This window comes from Betta splendens, chromosome 7 (assembly GCF_900634795.4).
Source record: "Betta splendens chromosome 7, fBetSpl5.4, whole genome shotgun sequence".
In the NCBI taxonomy this organism is placed as follows: domain Eukaryota; kingdom Metazoa; phylum Chordata; class Actinopteri; order Anabantiformes; family Osphronemidae; genus Betta; species Betta splendens.
In genome coordinates, this window is record NC_040887.2 from 2,770,831 (window position 1) to 2,785,070 (window position 14,240).

The following is a 14,240-nucleotide window of genomic DNA, read 5'->3' on the forward strand; positions in this document are numbered from 1 at the left end:
GAACTAATATTTTACAGTTTTTTTGATAGGAGAGTTTTTACATCTATAGCTATAACTAAGCCTCAGCCAGGGGTTTAGCCCCTAAAGCTACTCGTTCATAGAACATATTAAACCATTGACATATTACAGCCAAAAACCTTCTACCTGAACGCCATTAAACACTAATAAGAAGTGAACATCCTGGAATAACTTTGGCCTGATCTAAGCATAGTGACATCCTTTTTCTAGTATCGACAAGTATTTTTGTTAGTTTATTAAATATGCTAGAATCCTGCACTTAGTAAAAATCTTAAATATTCTTTAAACCTTTCCTCAGCTTTGACAAACGCTAGTTTTAAGGTGTTATTATGGTGTCCAGCCAAGCCAACAAAGACTAATCTGTGTAAACTGACCAAGGGCCATATACAAAATAACCATCAAGTTGAATCAACACTGTAAATCAAAAGCTTCTATTGTGTTATATTGCAGGGTTATTAGCCTTGCTGTTGCTGGTTGTACCATATGGTAAGTGACACGTATCAAGCAATATCATTGAGATAAGTGACAATATATGAAAATTTGATCCAGATGTATAATTCAGTGTGAAACTGGGCAGCACAATGCATGTCTCCATACTAATAAAACGCAGGAGATACACAATATTAGGCGTTACAGTTTAATACTAATAATCTACATTTTCATAAATTTTACTTGTGGCAATACAGCAGTGTTTTTTACCTCTGCGGGTAAGTTCGTTTAGCCTATCGTGAAGTATTAAGGGAGAGCTGACGGTGCGCAGTGAGGCATTGTGGGAAATTGAGTACACACGAATTACTATGAACATCACCATTTTGTTTAAAGCACTGTATATGAAATATAATGCAAGCTGGCCAAATATGTGCACATTTAGGAGCAACAACAATTTCATTAATTGGCGGCCGCGTTTCTCTACCATTCTGTTATACTGTGATTGCAACGTCAAAGACTACAACACCCTGAGATGCACAACCAGGAAGCGGATTTGTGACATCACCAGAAACACGGAGATGTCGACATGTAGCGAACAGTCTTTTTATTAACGTTGATTTTGTGTTGTAATTCCTTGGTTTGAGAATGAGAGACGACATCCGTATAGTTTTGTGGCTGTCTCTTTTGCTTTTACTTTTAAACCCGTGCGTTCTACAGCGAGTTGGACAAGAAAACTCGTCGGCTGAAAGAAATGACAAAGTGGCTCAGGAAATTCCATCTGAAGACCAGGCAAAATTAATAAAACATGACACAGAAGATGGATCCGATTTAGTCGTCTCTAATACGGAGGCCCATTTAGTCAGGTTTGGGACAATAAATGTTTTTCCCCTATTTAGAGCGCAACGTAACGTTAGCTATACGTAGCAAAAGTTGAACCCATAAACACGTTGCTAACATGTAGGGTCAGCTGTTGTTTACGTTATTATGTTATAGAATTGAATATTCAATGTGATGAATAGTTCTTGTTAAGACAATCTCTTCTAGTCTTTCTTAAAACACAACAAAAACAAAATATGGACCACCAGCATGTAAAAAGCCAGCAAACCATGAAAGTTAAATTAATATCTATACTCAGTGAAAACACAGTCTTACATGTAGGTAAAGTGTTTTTGTTTCACTTCAGCAAATCCAATGACACTGACAACAACAGCAATGACACCCTCCACGCTACAACACCTACTGTCAAGCCGACAACACCGGCACCCCCAACCCCTAAGCCCATTCTGCCTGTGCAGACCGGGGTCAAGGCCCAAGAAGAAGAGCAATCCAGTGGGATGACTATTTTCTTCAGTCTGCTGGTTATTGGTGGGTTGTTCGTCTCCCATTGTCTTTCTGACTCATTGTCTCTTCTGCTGAATTTTTTGCTTTGGCAACTGTCATCATAAACTCACCAAGATGTAACATATTTTTGTAGACTGGCTTCTCGGTAAGACAAGTATAACTATTGTATTTCATACAATAGGCACCATTTCCTCATAAAACTCATACATGAAGTGATGTATATCGTCATTGCAGTGCCAGTATGAGGTTGATGCCTCAGAAGAAGGGAAGAGGAAATATTGTGGTCACATAATATTAAGTGCAAAGGCGTGAAAGGTTTTTTCAGATGTGGAAATAGTTCATTATGCACTTTTGGTTGTCTAGAGTGTAACTAAATGCTTAACAGTGGTTTAAATTTCATGACTCATGTCGCTCACTTTTCTCTACATTCTGCTGAGTCGCTCTGATTTTCAATTTTACCAATCTTGTATTCTGATCACTTAAAGCTACAGCTCAAACAGAAAGAATGCAGCCATAATCATTGTTACAACACAAAATACTCTATGTGTAGTCAACTGTTCCACATGGGAGAGTCTCCCAGAAAAAACACAGCAGTTTCACACGTTCCTAACACCTATCGATTCCTCTGACCTTTTACAAAGCTGGTCTGGTGAACTCCTTCATCTGTGATGCTGCCTCTTGAGGTGGCTTTAAAGTGGGTGAGCACAGATCACCCTCGTTACGGTTTGGTTTCCTTTACAGCACAGCAAGTAGGCATGTTCAGTGCTGCTGGGGCTTTAGACCTATTATTTATTTCATGGACAGATAAAGGATTATTGCAAGTATTGCTCGTCTATTGCTCGTTTGGTATTTTTTGCTTCATTGTGGCCTTTTGCTCTATTACAGTACTAGTGCTACATGCACATTTATTACTGTATATTTGTACACATACTGTAGTTGCCTGTGAGGCTGTCACTGGCTAATTATGTGGTATTTGTTTATTTTTAATGTCAGAACCATCATTTGTTTGTCGAACAATTGCTTTTATAATTACTTCAATTTGATTTTAATCCTGAGTTATGTGACGCTACGCAAAATTGATCTGTGCCGTCAGATTTAGGAAGAACAGAAGAGAGAATAGATGTTTATACGATGTACTGTGGAGGCTATTTCGGTGATGATCTGAGTTGCTGTGACATCGAGTTCAGGATGGATGAATTTGTTTGTCCTAAATATTCATTCACATCTCTCCCCATCCACCCCAGGTATTTGCATCATATTGGTGCACCTGCTCATCAAGTTCAAGCTGCATTTTCTTCCTGAGAGTGTGGCTGTTGTGTCTCTGGGTGAGTACATCTGGTGTAATATGTCGCTATACACAGATTGAGTTCAGCAAACTCTCCTTTTTCTCAAGGACTGTTTTTAGTATAACAAACAAAAGTATAAATTGCACAGCATACTGTAACTAAGAAGATTGTCTCCTAAATGTGTGTCACAGCAAAGAGACGAGAAGCACAATGTTATTAAAAATGAACACAGATTCATCTTCATTTATTAATTTGACATACTCCAAATCGCTCCATAGTCCTGCCAAATACATATTTGTGCATTTCCAGGCTTCCTTGGACTTCCATCTGTCTTGGCCTTTTTTCCTCTCCTGCATACAGAAAGAGCTCACAGAGCAGAGGACCCTGCTGAAGAGAGATAACTCTCTGCTTACAATTCAGAAAAGCCCTGCTTTTCCATCCTCAATGCTTCCTCTCGTTTGTGTTATTTCCTATGCGCTGCAACCTTTTATCTGCCTTTTTTACACAATGTTTGGATTCTTTGATTGCTTTTTTAAATTTATTGTTCCATCTTTTGTCTCTTTCATGTCTGTGTTTGTCACCCTGTTCATATGGTTGTGGTTTCTTAGCATCTTCTCACTCTTTCCAGGGATTCTGATGGGAGGTTTCATTAAGATCATTGAATTTCAGGAACTGGCCAACTGGAAGGTAAGATTTGTTTTCACGCCCTGTAGGTCCTTTTCTTCTACCTACAATTCAATGACCACCTTTATTGTCACAGCAGAAAAAAGCTCTTCTCAGTTATTAGTCCTTGTTTTTCCTTATATGTCCAGCCCAGCAGTTTAGCTTAGCTTGCAATTTGGTATATTGCTGTTAGTGTAGGATAGTAGTTTTTGCAAGAAGGGGGGCTTAGAGAAAACATGTTAAATTCCCTAGAAACCATCTCCCAACTCCAGCCCAGTAAATATCCCTGTGCTGTAGCTTTTCATCTCTTTTTTGTGCCTGTCGTTTTGCTCACTTCAATTTCATGGCTTCTGTTTTTGTCACAAATCCCATCTCTCTGCTCCCATTCTTTTACCTATCAACAGTGACACACGCTGTTGTTTGCTCGCTATCTTTTTTTTCTGTGTCCCTTTGAGCCCTCCGTGCTTCTTCTGGTTCCCACAGCCTTTAATTAACATTCCTTGTTCTCTGCCAGTGAGTGAGAGAATGATGGAACTAGAGAGAGATATGCAGAGTGAAGGGGGGGAGGAAAAGGGGACAGATTGTGTCAATGTGTCCTCTATACAGGGGGCCATTGTTTCCCAGCTGGGGGTCTCAGCTGCACTAGTAACCTGAGCCCCTGTCCTGTGAGCCTCCACACTTGTCTCTGTTTGTGTTTTACGTTCAGACGGTAGAGCTACTCACCTGCTCATATAATGAAAGTTCCAGGCTCTGTCTTCATGACCTATTAGCACTACACAGCTTTGTAGAAACTGTCTGAGTATAATGAGGTTACAAAGAGATATGCAGCAGCTTCGTTACAGGAGCATGGATATGTTAAGTGTTTTATAGCCCGATGGAGACTTCAAAAGACTCAGGCCGCGATGCAAATCCATTATGTCTGACCCATTTGTTTTTTAAAGAGCCCTAAGGAGCACAATGCACCATGTAACCTGTTATACGAGTAACGCAGCCGGTGTAAAACCCGTCATCTCTTCTACAGTATTTCATCTGCAGCTCTTTTGAATGCATCGAGTGCTCTGAGAGCATCACCGTTAATGGAAGGCCTCTGTCCTCCACTATCACATTTAGTCTGACTTTATCTGGGATCTTATTTTGCAGGTTCAAACTGGGTGCTTGTAGTTACATTAAAGGCTTGTGTCATCTCTGCCAGTGCTGTGTTTTAAAGCTGGCCCACTTGGTTAATTTAGCAGCCCTCCAGGACTCCCCCACCCGCGTACCACTACCAACTTTTTTTTATTCCGGTCGTCCCCTTTATGTGCTTTTCTTGTAGCGTTCACTGCTCTCTCTCTCTCTCCTCTCGTGTGCCCATCTCTCCCCTGTGCTCTGACACAGATTGAGGGGGAAATAGCATGCTGGTACAAAGTAACACACCAGTTAGGCAACACGGAGGAAGCGAGTCATAGGTGATTCACTTTCTTATTGCTGCCGTGCCTTGCTGTTAATCTGTGATTTAGAATTTATGGATGTGCTGTAAATTGTCTTATCTTGATTTTGCTCAGTGGCTCGAGTGGTGTTTTGAAGCTCTAAAGGGCAGCACATGCTTGTTTTTAGATCTCTCCCACGGCTTGGAAAGAGAACGACGCAGGGAGCGCTGTTTTAATTGTGGTTCCAGGGGCCTTTTCCCATGTGGCCATGTCACTGTTTGTCAGAGCTGAGCTTCCAGCGTGCATTCTTATCGAAGGCCTCTCCATCCTTCTGGCTCATATTTTTCTCTTATCTTTTACTCTCTTTTAACTATGTTCTCTTAATCTTTGGCATTCATCTTCTCTCATTCAGTTCAAGCTGTGTTTCAGAGCTTCCCAAGAGTATGCCTATCTTCTGCTCCCCGCATTTATCTTTTTCATCTTTCCTCCTCTTACTGCATATTTTCAGCTGCCCGTCAATCTCAGTGTTTCTGAATTCTCATTGTACATCTAAGACCGCTTCTCATGGTGTCAGGAGGTCCTTTCATGTAGTCTTACCTCAAATCAATTTGTATTTTTAGTTAACTCTTTTATCGTTTATCAAGCAAAAGAGTGAACATTTTCAATGTAATAATTAGTTTGAGTAAATTGAATATTTGCTATTGCCAAACACAGGAACCGATATGTCGCATTAGGATGTGAGACAGACACTGCAGCGGAAATTGTATTAAGGAAAAGGTTAACTGGTTAATTGACAATGAGTTTACCTCTAATTGCAGCCTGTAATCAACAGTGAGCAGACGTGACATCTAGTCTAAATCCACTTATATGAACCTGTGTATCTGTGTGTGTGAGGATTGGTTTAGGGTTAGATGTTTAGCTGTGATGATTAGCGTTAAACCACGAATTTAGACGATACATTGGAACGTCAGTGAGCGTCTAGTAGTAAGAACTGTGTGTCTGTCTGTGTTCCTCTTCTGTCTCAGGCATTAATATATATTTTAGGCCCTGCAGGGTGCAGGGCCGCTGTATTTCACTGTGGACAAGAGGCAGTAAGTGAGGTAGTAAGCACCAGTCCACCGCGTATTTGTGTGTTAGACACTCTAAGCAGAAGCGTAGCCGTTACGCCAGCGAACTGTGGACTTTCCTCAATAACAGTTTTAGGTGCTTCCGCCACGTTTTTTTTTGGAGTGTTGACAAATTTGCACTGAACATGCATCCACCCAGGCAGGCATGATTCAACTCATGCACAGTGAAGTCCGTCATTAACCAAGTGTGCTATGGTTTCATTTTTCTCAAAACACCTTTTCCTTTTGGGTCATTTCTTACCTAATTCTTTAGAGGGAAAGAACTATATTGTACATGCAGAAGGTTGTGAAACTAATTTTACTGACGTTTTATAGAATTAATGTAACATTTTGGATTGATGTATATTAACTCTGACACTGACTCTTAAACTGACTTTCATCAACGAACCACTTCAAAGTCTGATGAAGTCTGATGACATTCATCATAGCTACGGATAGTTTTTTTTCTCCATGTCCATCTGTTTGTGGGCTCCAACATCTGTTTAAACACAAAACACATTATTGACTAGAGTCGTATTTTTAACAGACACTGCAATAATATCAGGCACAGCCCAGAAGTGGGCTGTATGAACTCTCACTGATGCATGCACACAAAAACCACACTCATTCTCTCTCTAGTTTCAGAAGAAAGCACATGGTGCATCATGCATGAACAGACCGGCAGCCGGAGCGTAATGCACGGGCACATGATTCCTGCGCCTGGTCTGGGAGGCCGGCCCATTCGGCCGAGAAGCAACAATGATTTTATTATGTTGCTGAAAAATCCGAGCATTGGGGTGTGTGTGTGTGTGTGTGTGTGTGTGTGTGTGTGTGTGTGTGTGTGTGTGTGTGTGTGTGTGTGTGTGTGTGTGTGTGTGTGTGTGTGTGTGTGTGTGTGTGTGTGTGTGTGTGTGTGTGTGTGTGTGTGTGCGCGCGTGCGTGCGTGCGTGTGTGTGTGCGTGTGAGAGCGGGTGGAAAATATTTTTAAAAAGTGAGAAGGAGTGAGAGGTCGACAGACGCTGCATTGAAACGTATGCAAGAGTTTGATCAGTGGCACCAGCATCACGTGAGCCGTGTGTGGGAGTGTGTACATTTTTGTGTGTGTTCTGTCACTGATCACTGGACTGACTTTCGGCCAAATGGCTGGAAACATGCGTTGAGGATTACATAATAACCACGAGCACATGCTTAAATCGTTCAGTGACTCACATAATATGCTCATATTCAACAATGCTGATTAGCATTAGGATTTGTGTTTGGATTAAAACAAACATTGTGGCCTTCGTGATGACAAGACCAGACAGAACGTTTATAAACTCAGTCCAAGTTGCAAAACATTAGGGGTGAAGTGTTTCCTGTTCAGTGTTCGTAACGGGCTACACGTCTGTTTTATGAATGTATGATTTGTTATGTAGTTATTTTAGCAGGATTTATATACAGCGTTCATCTCCACAGTAGCTGGACTCAACGTTTCCCTGCTCCTTTACGACATATTGCTCCTGGCTCTGAGCCGAGCTGTCGCCAGCTTGTCATCTGACTACCGCTGCTTTTGTACCATTAGAAATTGTAGTGTTTGTAACTTGATCTGTCTCTCGTAGGAGGAGGAGATGTTTCGACCCAACATGTTCTTCCTCCTGCTTCTGCCTCCAATCATCTTTGAATCTGGATACTCTTTACACAAGGTGTGGAAAAAATGTGTCACATTCTTATAAACCGACTCGTTTAGGGACGAAGAATAAACGGGAACCAAATCAGCCTCAACGTCTGCTTTCACCTTTGGCATTAAGGCACCAAAGCAGAAGCACGTCGTCTCTGTCACTTCAGTTTTAGCGTTTCATCCTGTCCTCATTCATACAATATTTTTCACATCATACGACTAAAGTTTAAAGAAATCGGCAAATGTAAAAAAAAAGTTCCTCTTAAAATGCATTGTTCTCATAGTTTTCTTTTCGTTGGTCCAGCATTATAAAAGGCGGTAGTTCTAGTTCCACTGTGTTATCACTAATATCTTCTCTGTGCTGACCTTCGTTTCAGTTCAATGTCAGCTCGTCATTTAGCACAAATGTCATTCTTTACAGTCCATGAATTCCTAAGCTGTGTGTCTGTATATGTTTAGGGAAACTTCTTCCAAAACATTGGCTCCATCACCCTCTTTGCTGTGATTGGCACCGCTATCTCTGCCTTCATAGTTGGAGGAGGGATCTACTTCCTGGGACAGGTGAGTTTTTTTATAGCTGTACTCATAACAACAGGGTTGATGTGTAAACATCTGTATAAAATGAGTTTTTGTTTTTCTCAGGCTGATGTGATCTATAAGATGACCATGACGGACAGGTAGGTGCTTTAACTGCTGTAGATCTGTGTTAAAACCTTTACGGCTCCAGACAGACAGATTGTCTCGCCGCCAGAGATGAATGACTCATTTGCTGCATGCTACTCCACCCCCATGTGTGGTTTTTCAAGACAGGCTTGTGGTCACTGTGCAGCAGGTGCTGTTGTTCAGCAGCATTAGTGGATTCAAAGACAGTTTTGCCTGTGTAACAGATTTTACTGACATTTAGGGGGAAGTTGGGAAAGTCCTAAGTGATTTTCTGTTTGCAACTGTATCTGCACATGCCCTCCTACAGATTCACGCAGCTCCAGCTTTGTACCGTAAATGTAAATGACAATGTACTGTATGTGAATGATCCATTTTACTGTATTTTCCTGTTGCTGCTCATGTTCACGTTTCCTCTCATTTCTCTCCCTTCCCTCCTGCTGTAGCTTTGCTTTCGGCTCCTTGATCTCAGCTGTGGACCCCGTAGCTACAATCGCCATTTTTAACGCCCTGAATGTGGACCCAGTCCTCAACATGCTGGTGTTTGGTGAAAGCATCCTTAATGACGCCGTCTCCATCGTCCTCACCAAGTAACAGTCTCCTTCTGCTTCCTCACAATGTATTTATATCAAGATGTCAAAGCCTTTAACTGTACGTCATCTTAGAAACCAGCTTGTCAGTGATGAGGGACTCTTGCAGCTTTCTAAGCATGTCACAAAACCCGCTCTAGTTATCGGAGACGATCTATTTAGAGTTTCAGTGTCTTAGAAGTGTTTGGCAAGACTGTTCTGTGTCAACAGACAGGTGGCTCCACACAAACAGAATCCTGACAGACAAGTTTGTTGGAAGTGGAGCGTTGCTGTGACACCTTTGTTGGTTCACGTCCTTGTCTTCCTACAGTATATGTCGCCTCTGTCCACACTTTATTTCTCTCCTACTTACAACCTGATAAATTTGCTAAGTGATCTCAAGTGTCTGTGTACAGTAAATGAACGCATGAATAATAGATAGGATGAACAGCCTAGGCAGTTTGCTTGCTATTGGAACCTCAGAGCGGCTTTAGTAGAAGGTACTGCTTGGTTTGGCCCTGTCTTTGATTGCAGTGTTAAAGGCATTAGCTACATCTTTGCCTGGGAGAAAGGTAATGAGTATTGAAAATGCATTATCAATTATTTTTTCTGCCTGTTTATCAGGATGATGGTACAGTAATTATAAATTGGATTTAAATCGTACCAGCCACCATTCTATTTAATGCAAACGACAAATTTAAAAATATCTGTGACCAGACAAAAGTGTTAGAATTTTAGGAACAAGACATTTAAATATAGGGGCCAGGATATATATGGGAACAAAACAAAAAGAAAAACGACTGGGCTACAAGTATAAAATCAGGACAGCCAAGGCAAACAGCCACAGCTACAGCAACAGCACAATCTTTGTGACAGCAGTGAAGAAAACTGAAATAAATCAGCAATCAGCAGCCGGTCCCATGTCAAAATAATGGAAAGGCCCGGCTGAAGGCAGCCAAACCACACTCACGTGTGACGCATGCCGGGTGTGGGTCGTCTCATTCTCTGAGGCCTTTAAGGAAGAAAAAATGTGTTGGTGATTTAGGACAAGAAAATAACAAAAAGATACTTTTATAGCTTGGTTTGATACATATCATAGTTGATGTGGAGTAAATGCTTGTCTTGGTTTATTGTAGTGGTTCCATATGTCAATAAATGTCATGTCTGAATAACACACATTCAGATAAGATGGACCTCATATTATTATTATTATTACTCCCATCAGACCACAGGCCGACAATGTCCAACCAACCTCCTAATGGTTCATCTACAGTTTGACACCTTCAGAGGTGGAGTGCTGCTGCCCCCTGCTGCCGGGAAGGAGAATGGCAATAGAAGCTAAAGCAGCAATAATGATAATGTAGCTTTGTGCTGTTGTTTTCTTTCGTCTTGTAGCACCGCTGAGGGCTTCTTTTCCCGCTCAGACAACTCCGTGGTTACAGGCTGGGAGACGTTTCTGCAGGCTTTGGGTTACTTCCTTAAAATGTTTTTTGGCTCCGCTGCTCTGGGAACGCTCACCGGGCTCATCTCGGCTCTCGTATCCACACCGGTTCTGCTCATGTGTCTGATAGATAGATGTGGCTGGACTCTGTTTTACGTTTTAAATCCTTAACTCAGCGGCCAGTTTCTCAAACACTTTGACCTGAGAAAGACGCCGTCCCTGGAGTTTGGGATGATGATCATCTTCGCGTACCTGCCCTACGGCCTGGCAGAGGGCATCAAACTGTCCGGTGGGTGCAGACGTGCACGTTGACATAGTTGTGTATGGGACGTTTTAACGCCATGCTTTCTCCCAACAGGTATCATGTCGATCCTGTTTGCTGGAATTGCGATGTCGCACTACACACATCACAACCTGTCGCCCGTCACCCAGATCCTCATGCAGCAGACGCTGCGAACGGTGGCCTTCATGTGTGGTCAGTCGGTTGCTTCAGATTCTCCCAGTCAGATGCTTGTGCACCGTTTCTAACGAGTTCTCATTTGTAATCTTTACCCAGAAACGTGTGTGTTTGCCTTCCTTGGACTCTCCATCTTCAGTTTCCCGCATAAATTTGAAATATCCTTTGTCATCTGGTGCATAGTAAGTGTTGGAACTTATTCTACCGATGACGTTCTGATTTCTCTGACATCCTCAGGTCCTAACCGTGTGCTATTCCCCCTGCAGGTCTTGGTTCTTCTTGGTCGAGCGGTGAACATCTTCCCTTTGTCATTTCTGCTGAACTTCTTCAGAGACCACAAGATCACGCCCAAGATGATGTTCATCATGTGGTTTAGTGGTGAGCTGTGAGCTTCTTGTTATTAGTGTTCAACCTGGGGTTTGACAACAGCTAGAAATGAAACATTTAGACCAGTCTGTGATGAATGTTTTGTCCTATTAGATTTTGCTCAAATGTAGCTTTGTTTAGTACCAGTGAGGTTAAAATCTTTCATGTAACTGCTTCACCTCCCCTGACAGGTTTGCGAGGAGCTATTCCCTACGCGTTGAGCCTTCATTTGGGCCTGGAGCCCATCGAGAAGCGCCAGCTGATTGGTACCACCACCATCATCATCGTGCTCTTCACCATCCTCCTCCTGGGAGGCGGGACGATGCCTCTGATCCGCATCATGGACATTGAGGAGAGCCAGTCACGTCGTAAGAACAAGAAGGACATCAACCTCAGCAAGACACAGAAAATGGTAAAGGATGAAGCACTTTGACGTCAGAAGCAGAGGGTTTGTGGCTGTCGTCCTCAATGTGCTATTGGCTTATCGACCTTCAGACTCTTACTTTTCTCTTCAGTGGGTAAAGAATCTGGTAAAGACGGTGATCAAGTTTCCCTCTCTTATTTGACCACCTCTGGCTTCCTTCTTTCTTCAGGGTAATGCCATTGAATCAGAGCACCTATCAGAACTGACAGAGGAGGAGTACGAGGCCCACATCTACCAGAGACAAGATCTGAAGGGCTTTATGTGGCTCGATGCTAAGTACCTCAACCCCTTCTTCACTCGCAGACTCACCCAAGAGGTGAGAGATTTAAAGGGACAGAGCTCCACCACCTCACGTGGTCACGAGCGAAGCTGCACGTTTGCATGTAATCCCCTAAACGTACTCATGTTGCGGGTTTACCAGTTTACTCTCCGGGCGAGACTGTCGGCCACAACGAAGACAATAGGACAAAAAACAGCCAGACATTTGTTTTTCACACTTTTAGCAGGTCCAGCTTGATGTGTTGTGAAGTACTTGTTTCAGTCTTGGCCAGAAACTTAACAGGCCAATCTTTCTCTCAATTTCTTTCGAATAATTCTTTCAATCAATGTTTTGGTAATTTCCCCATTGCGTTACAATAAAGGTACTGTTCTATTTCTGTATGTTCATGTCTGTATTTTGTGGGAACTTACTGTACGTGCACGTTTGTGTCTGGCAGGACCTGCTGCATGGCCGGATCCAGATGAAAACGCTGACCAACAAGTGGTATGAAGAGGTTCGACAGGGACCCTCAGGCTCCGAGGATGAAGAAGATGAAGCAGAACTTCTGTGAAAACGCTGAATGCACAATGAATGGGGCTCGTGGCCTCTCTGGCCACCAAGAGTCTGAGTGACGTTCAGCCCAGGGCTTCGGCTGGAATGTGCCAAAGTCACAAAGTGGCATTGAATACTTCATCACTGGATGAAGAACGAAAACACCTGTGAAAAAGGAAGTTCCTGATCTGGATGCCACATTGTTACAGGTCCAAGAAACACTTGACCAGTTATTTCTTTGGTTAGGTCTGTGTGTGAAGCGAAGATGTGGGGGGATAATATTTTCAAGTGAAGCCGGTTCTATTTGTGTGGCACCAGCTTATTTAATGTCTGCCGGGCGCTTTTGTTTGTGTTATGGGAAAAAAGCAAGATAATGTTTCTGCTCTGTAGATTCGTGGTAAACCTCCTGCCAAGTGGTGTTTCCTCATTGGCATGCATTAACGAGTCAGACGTTCATTTATGAAGCTGCCACCACATCCTCTGGCTATGCAACAAGAAGAAAGGCAGGAGGTCAAACCTTCCACGTCTTTCGCCCCCAGCTCACAGGAGAATGACTTCCGTCCTACACATCACTTCTGTTTTTAAAAGAACGTTTCCGTATTTACTCCATTCTGTTGTCACTACACTGTTTTGTTGAGTGTGTTTCATGTGAAGGGTTTCTGATGAACAGCCTGTACTTATGGGCGGGAGCTGTTGTACTTTTCAATGTTTTTCAGAATTAAGTACCTAAATACATATAAACGAATGTGTGGGCACCAGGAAATATGAATGTTAATATATATTTTTTCTATTTATTTATCTATCAGATGTGCTGCTTGTGGGATGAACACCGATCTACTACTGTAGCTCTGTGAGCACTGTAAATTATTGAAAATATACATCTACAATAAATCATATTGAAATCTTTGTTTAATTACTACCGTCCGTACCCGTCAGTGCAGGACAAATCCATATAAAACAGTGTGCCACTGACAGAAAAGCCTCTAAATAGCATTATTATTTTGTAGTATTTAGTATTATATATTTTTTCAGACTCATACATGAAATCATGTATGTAGTCAGGCATTTATCTGATAATTGCATTTTGTGTAAACATGTGGGACCAGTAGGGGGGGTCTAGATCCACATCATCAGACCATCACAAGTTTACAGGGCTGTACCATTTAGAAGTCATGAATCCCGTCAGAGTTACAGGTTACAGGTGACCCCGGTTCCCTGAGCGGAGAGACCATTTCTGCTCAGTTACATATTACATATGTACGGGAACTAAACCTGCCATGGTCAGGGAGGACTAGTTCCTGTACATATGTAATACGTAAGCAGTGGGGAGAGACGTCTCGAAGCGATAGAGAACTCCCACTACACCTTCACTGAAGCCAGTTGGAAGCATAACTAATAAATAAATACACTCATTCCCAGCTGAGCCTTATCTGGAAAAATGAGTGGTTGGAGTGCAAAACCTAAAGAATTGGGTAATTGTGTCAAATGTGTCAATCAGTGTTCAATCAGGCCAATAAACAAATGTATGAATGTAATGTACTGTAAGAGTTGAGCACTGACACTAGTCCTTTAACTGAACTGGGAATAAAAACTGAACCTATCACAG

At 42.3% G+C, this 14,240-nt stretch overlaps 1 protein-coding gene across 2 annotated transcripts; it reads left to right on the forward strand.

Moving 5' to 3' along the window:
* The first annotated feature begins 293 nt into the window (after nt 1–293).
* On the forward strand, nt 294–13,547 carry slc9a8 (solute carrier family 9 member 8). Of its 2 annotated transcripts, XM_029155658.2 has the most exons (16): nt 294–1,310; nt 1,631–1,812; nt 3,033–3,113; nt 3,703–3,761; nt 7,848–7,931; nt 8,366–8,467; nt 8,549–8,583; nt 9,013–9,156; nt 10,531–10,672; nt 10,760–10,865; nt 10,935–11,051; nt 11,133–11,215; nt 11,300–11,411; nt 11,591–11,811; nt 11,993–12,139; nt 12,540–13,547. In XM_029155658.2, exons 1-16 carry the CDS (start codon nt 1,093–1,095, stop codon nt 12,651–12,653), a joined length of 1,947 nt encoding a protein of 648 aa, XP_029011491.1. In that variant the 5' UTR covers nt 294–1,092; the 3' UTR covers nt 12,654–13,547. The 2 variants fall into 2 exon arrangements, with proteins under 2 accessions (XP_029011491.1, XP_029011490.1); XM_029155657.2 differs by having other exon boundaries at nt 8,366–8,583.
* The last annotated feature ends 693 nt before the right edge of the window (nt 13,548–14,240 follow it).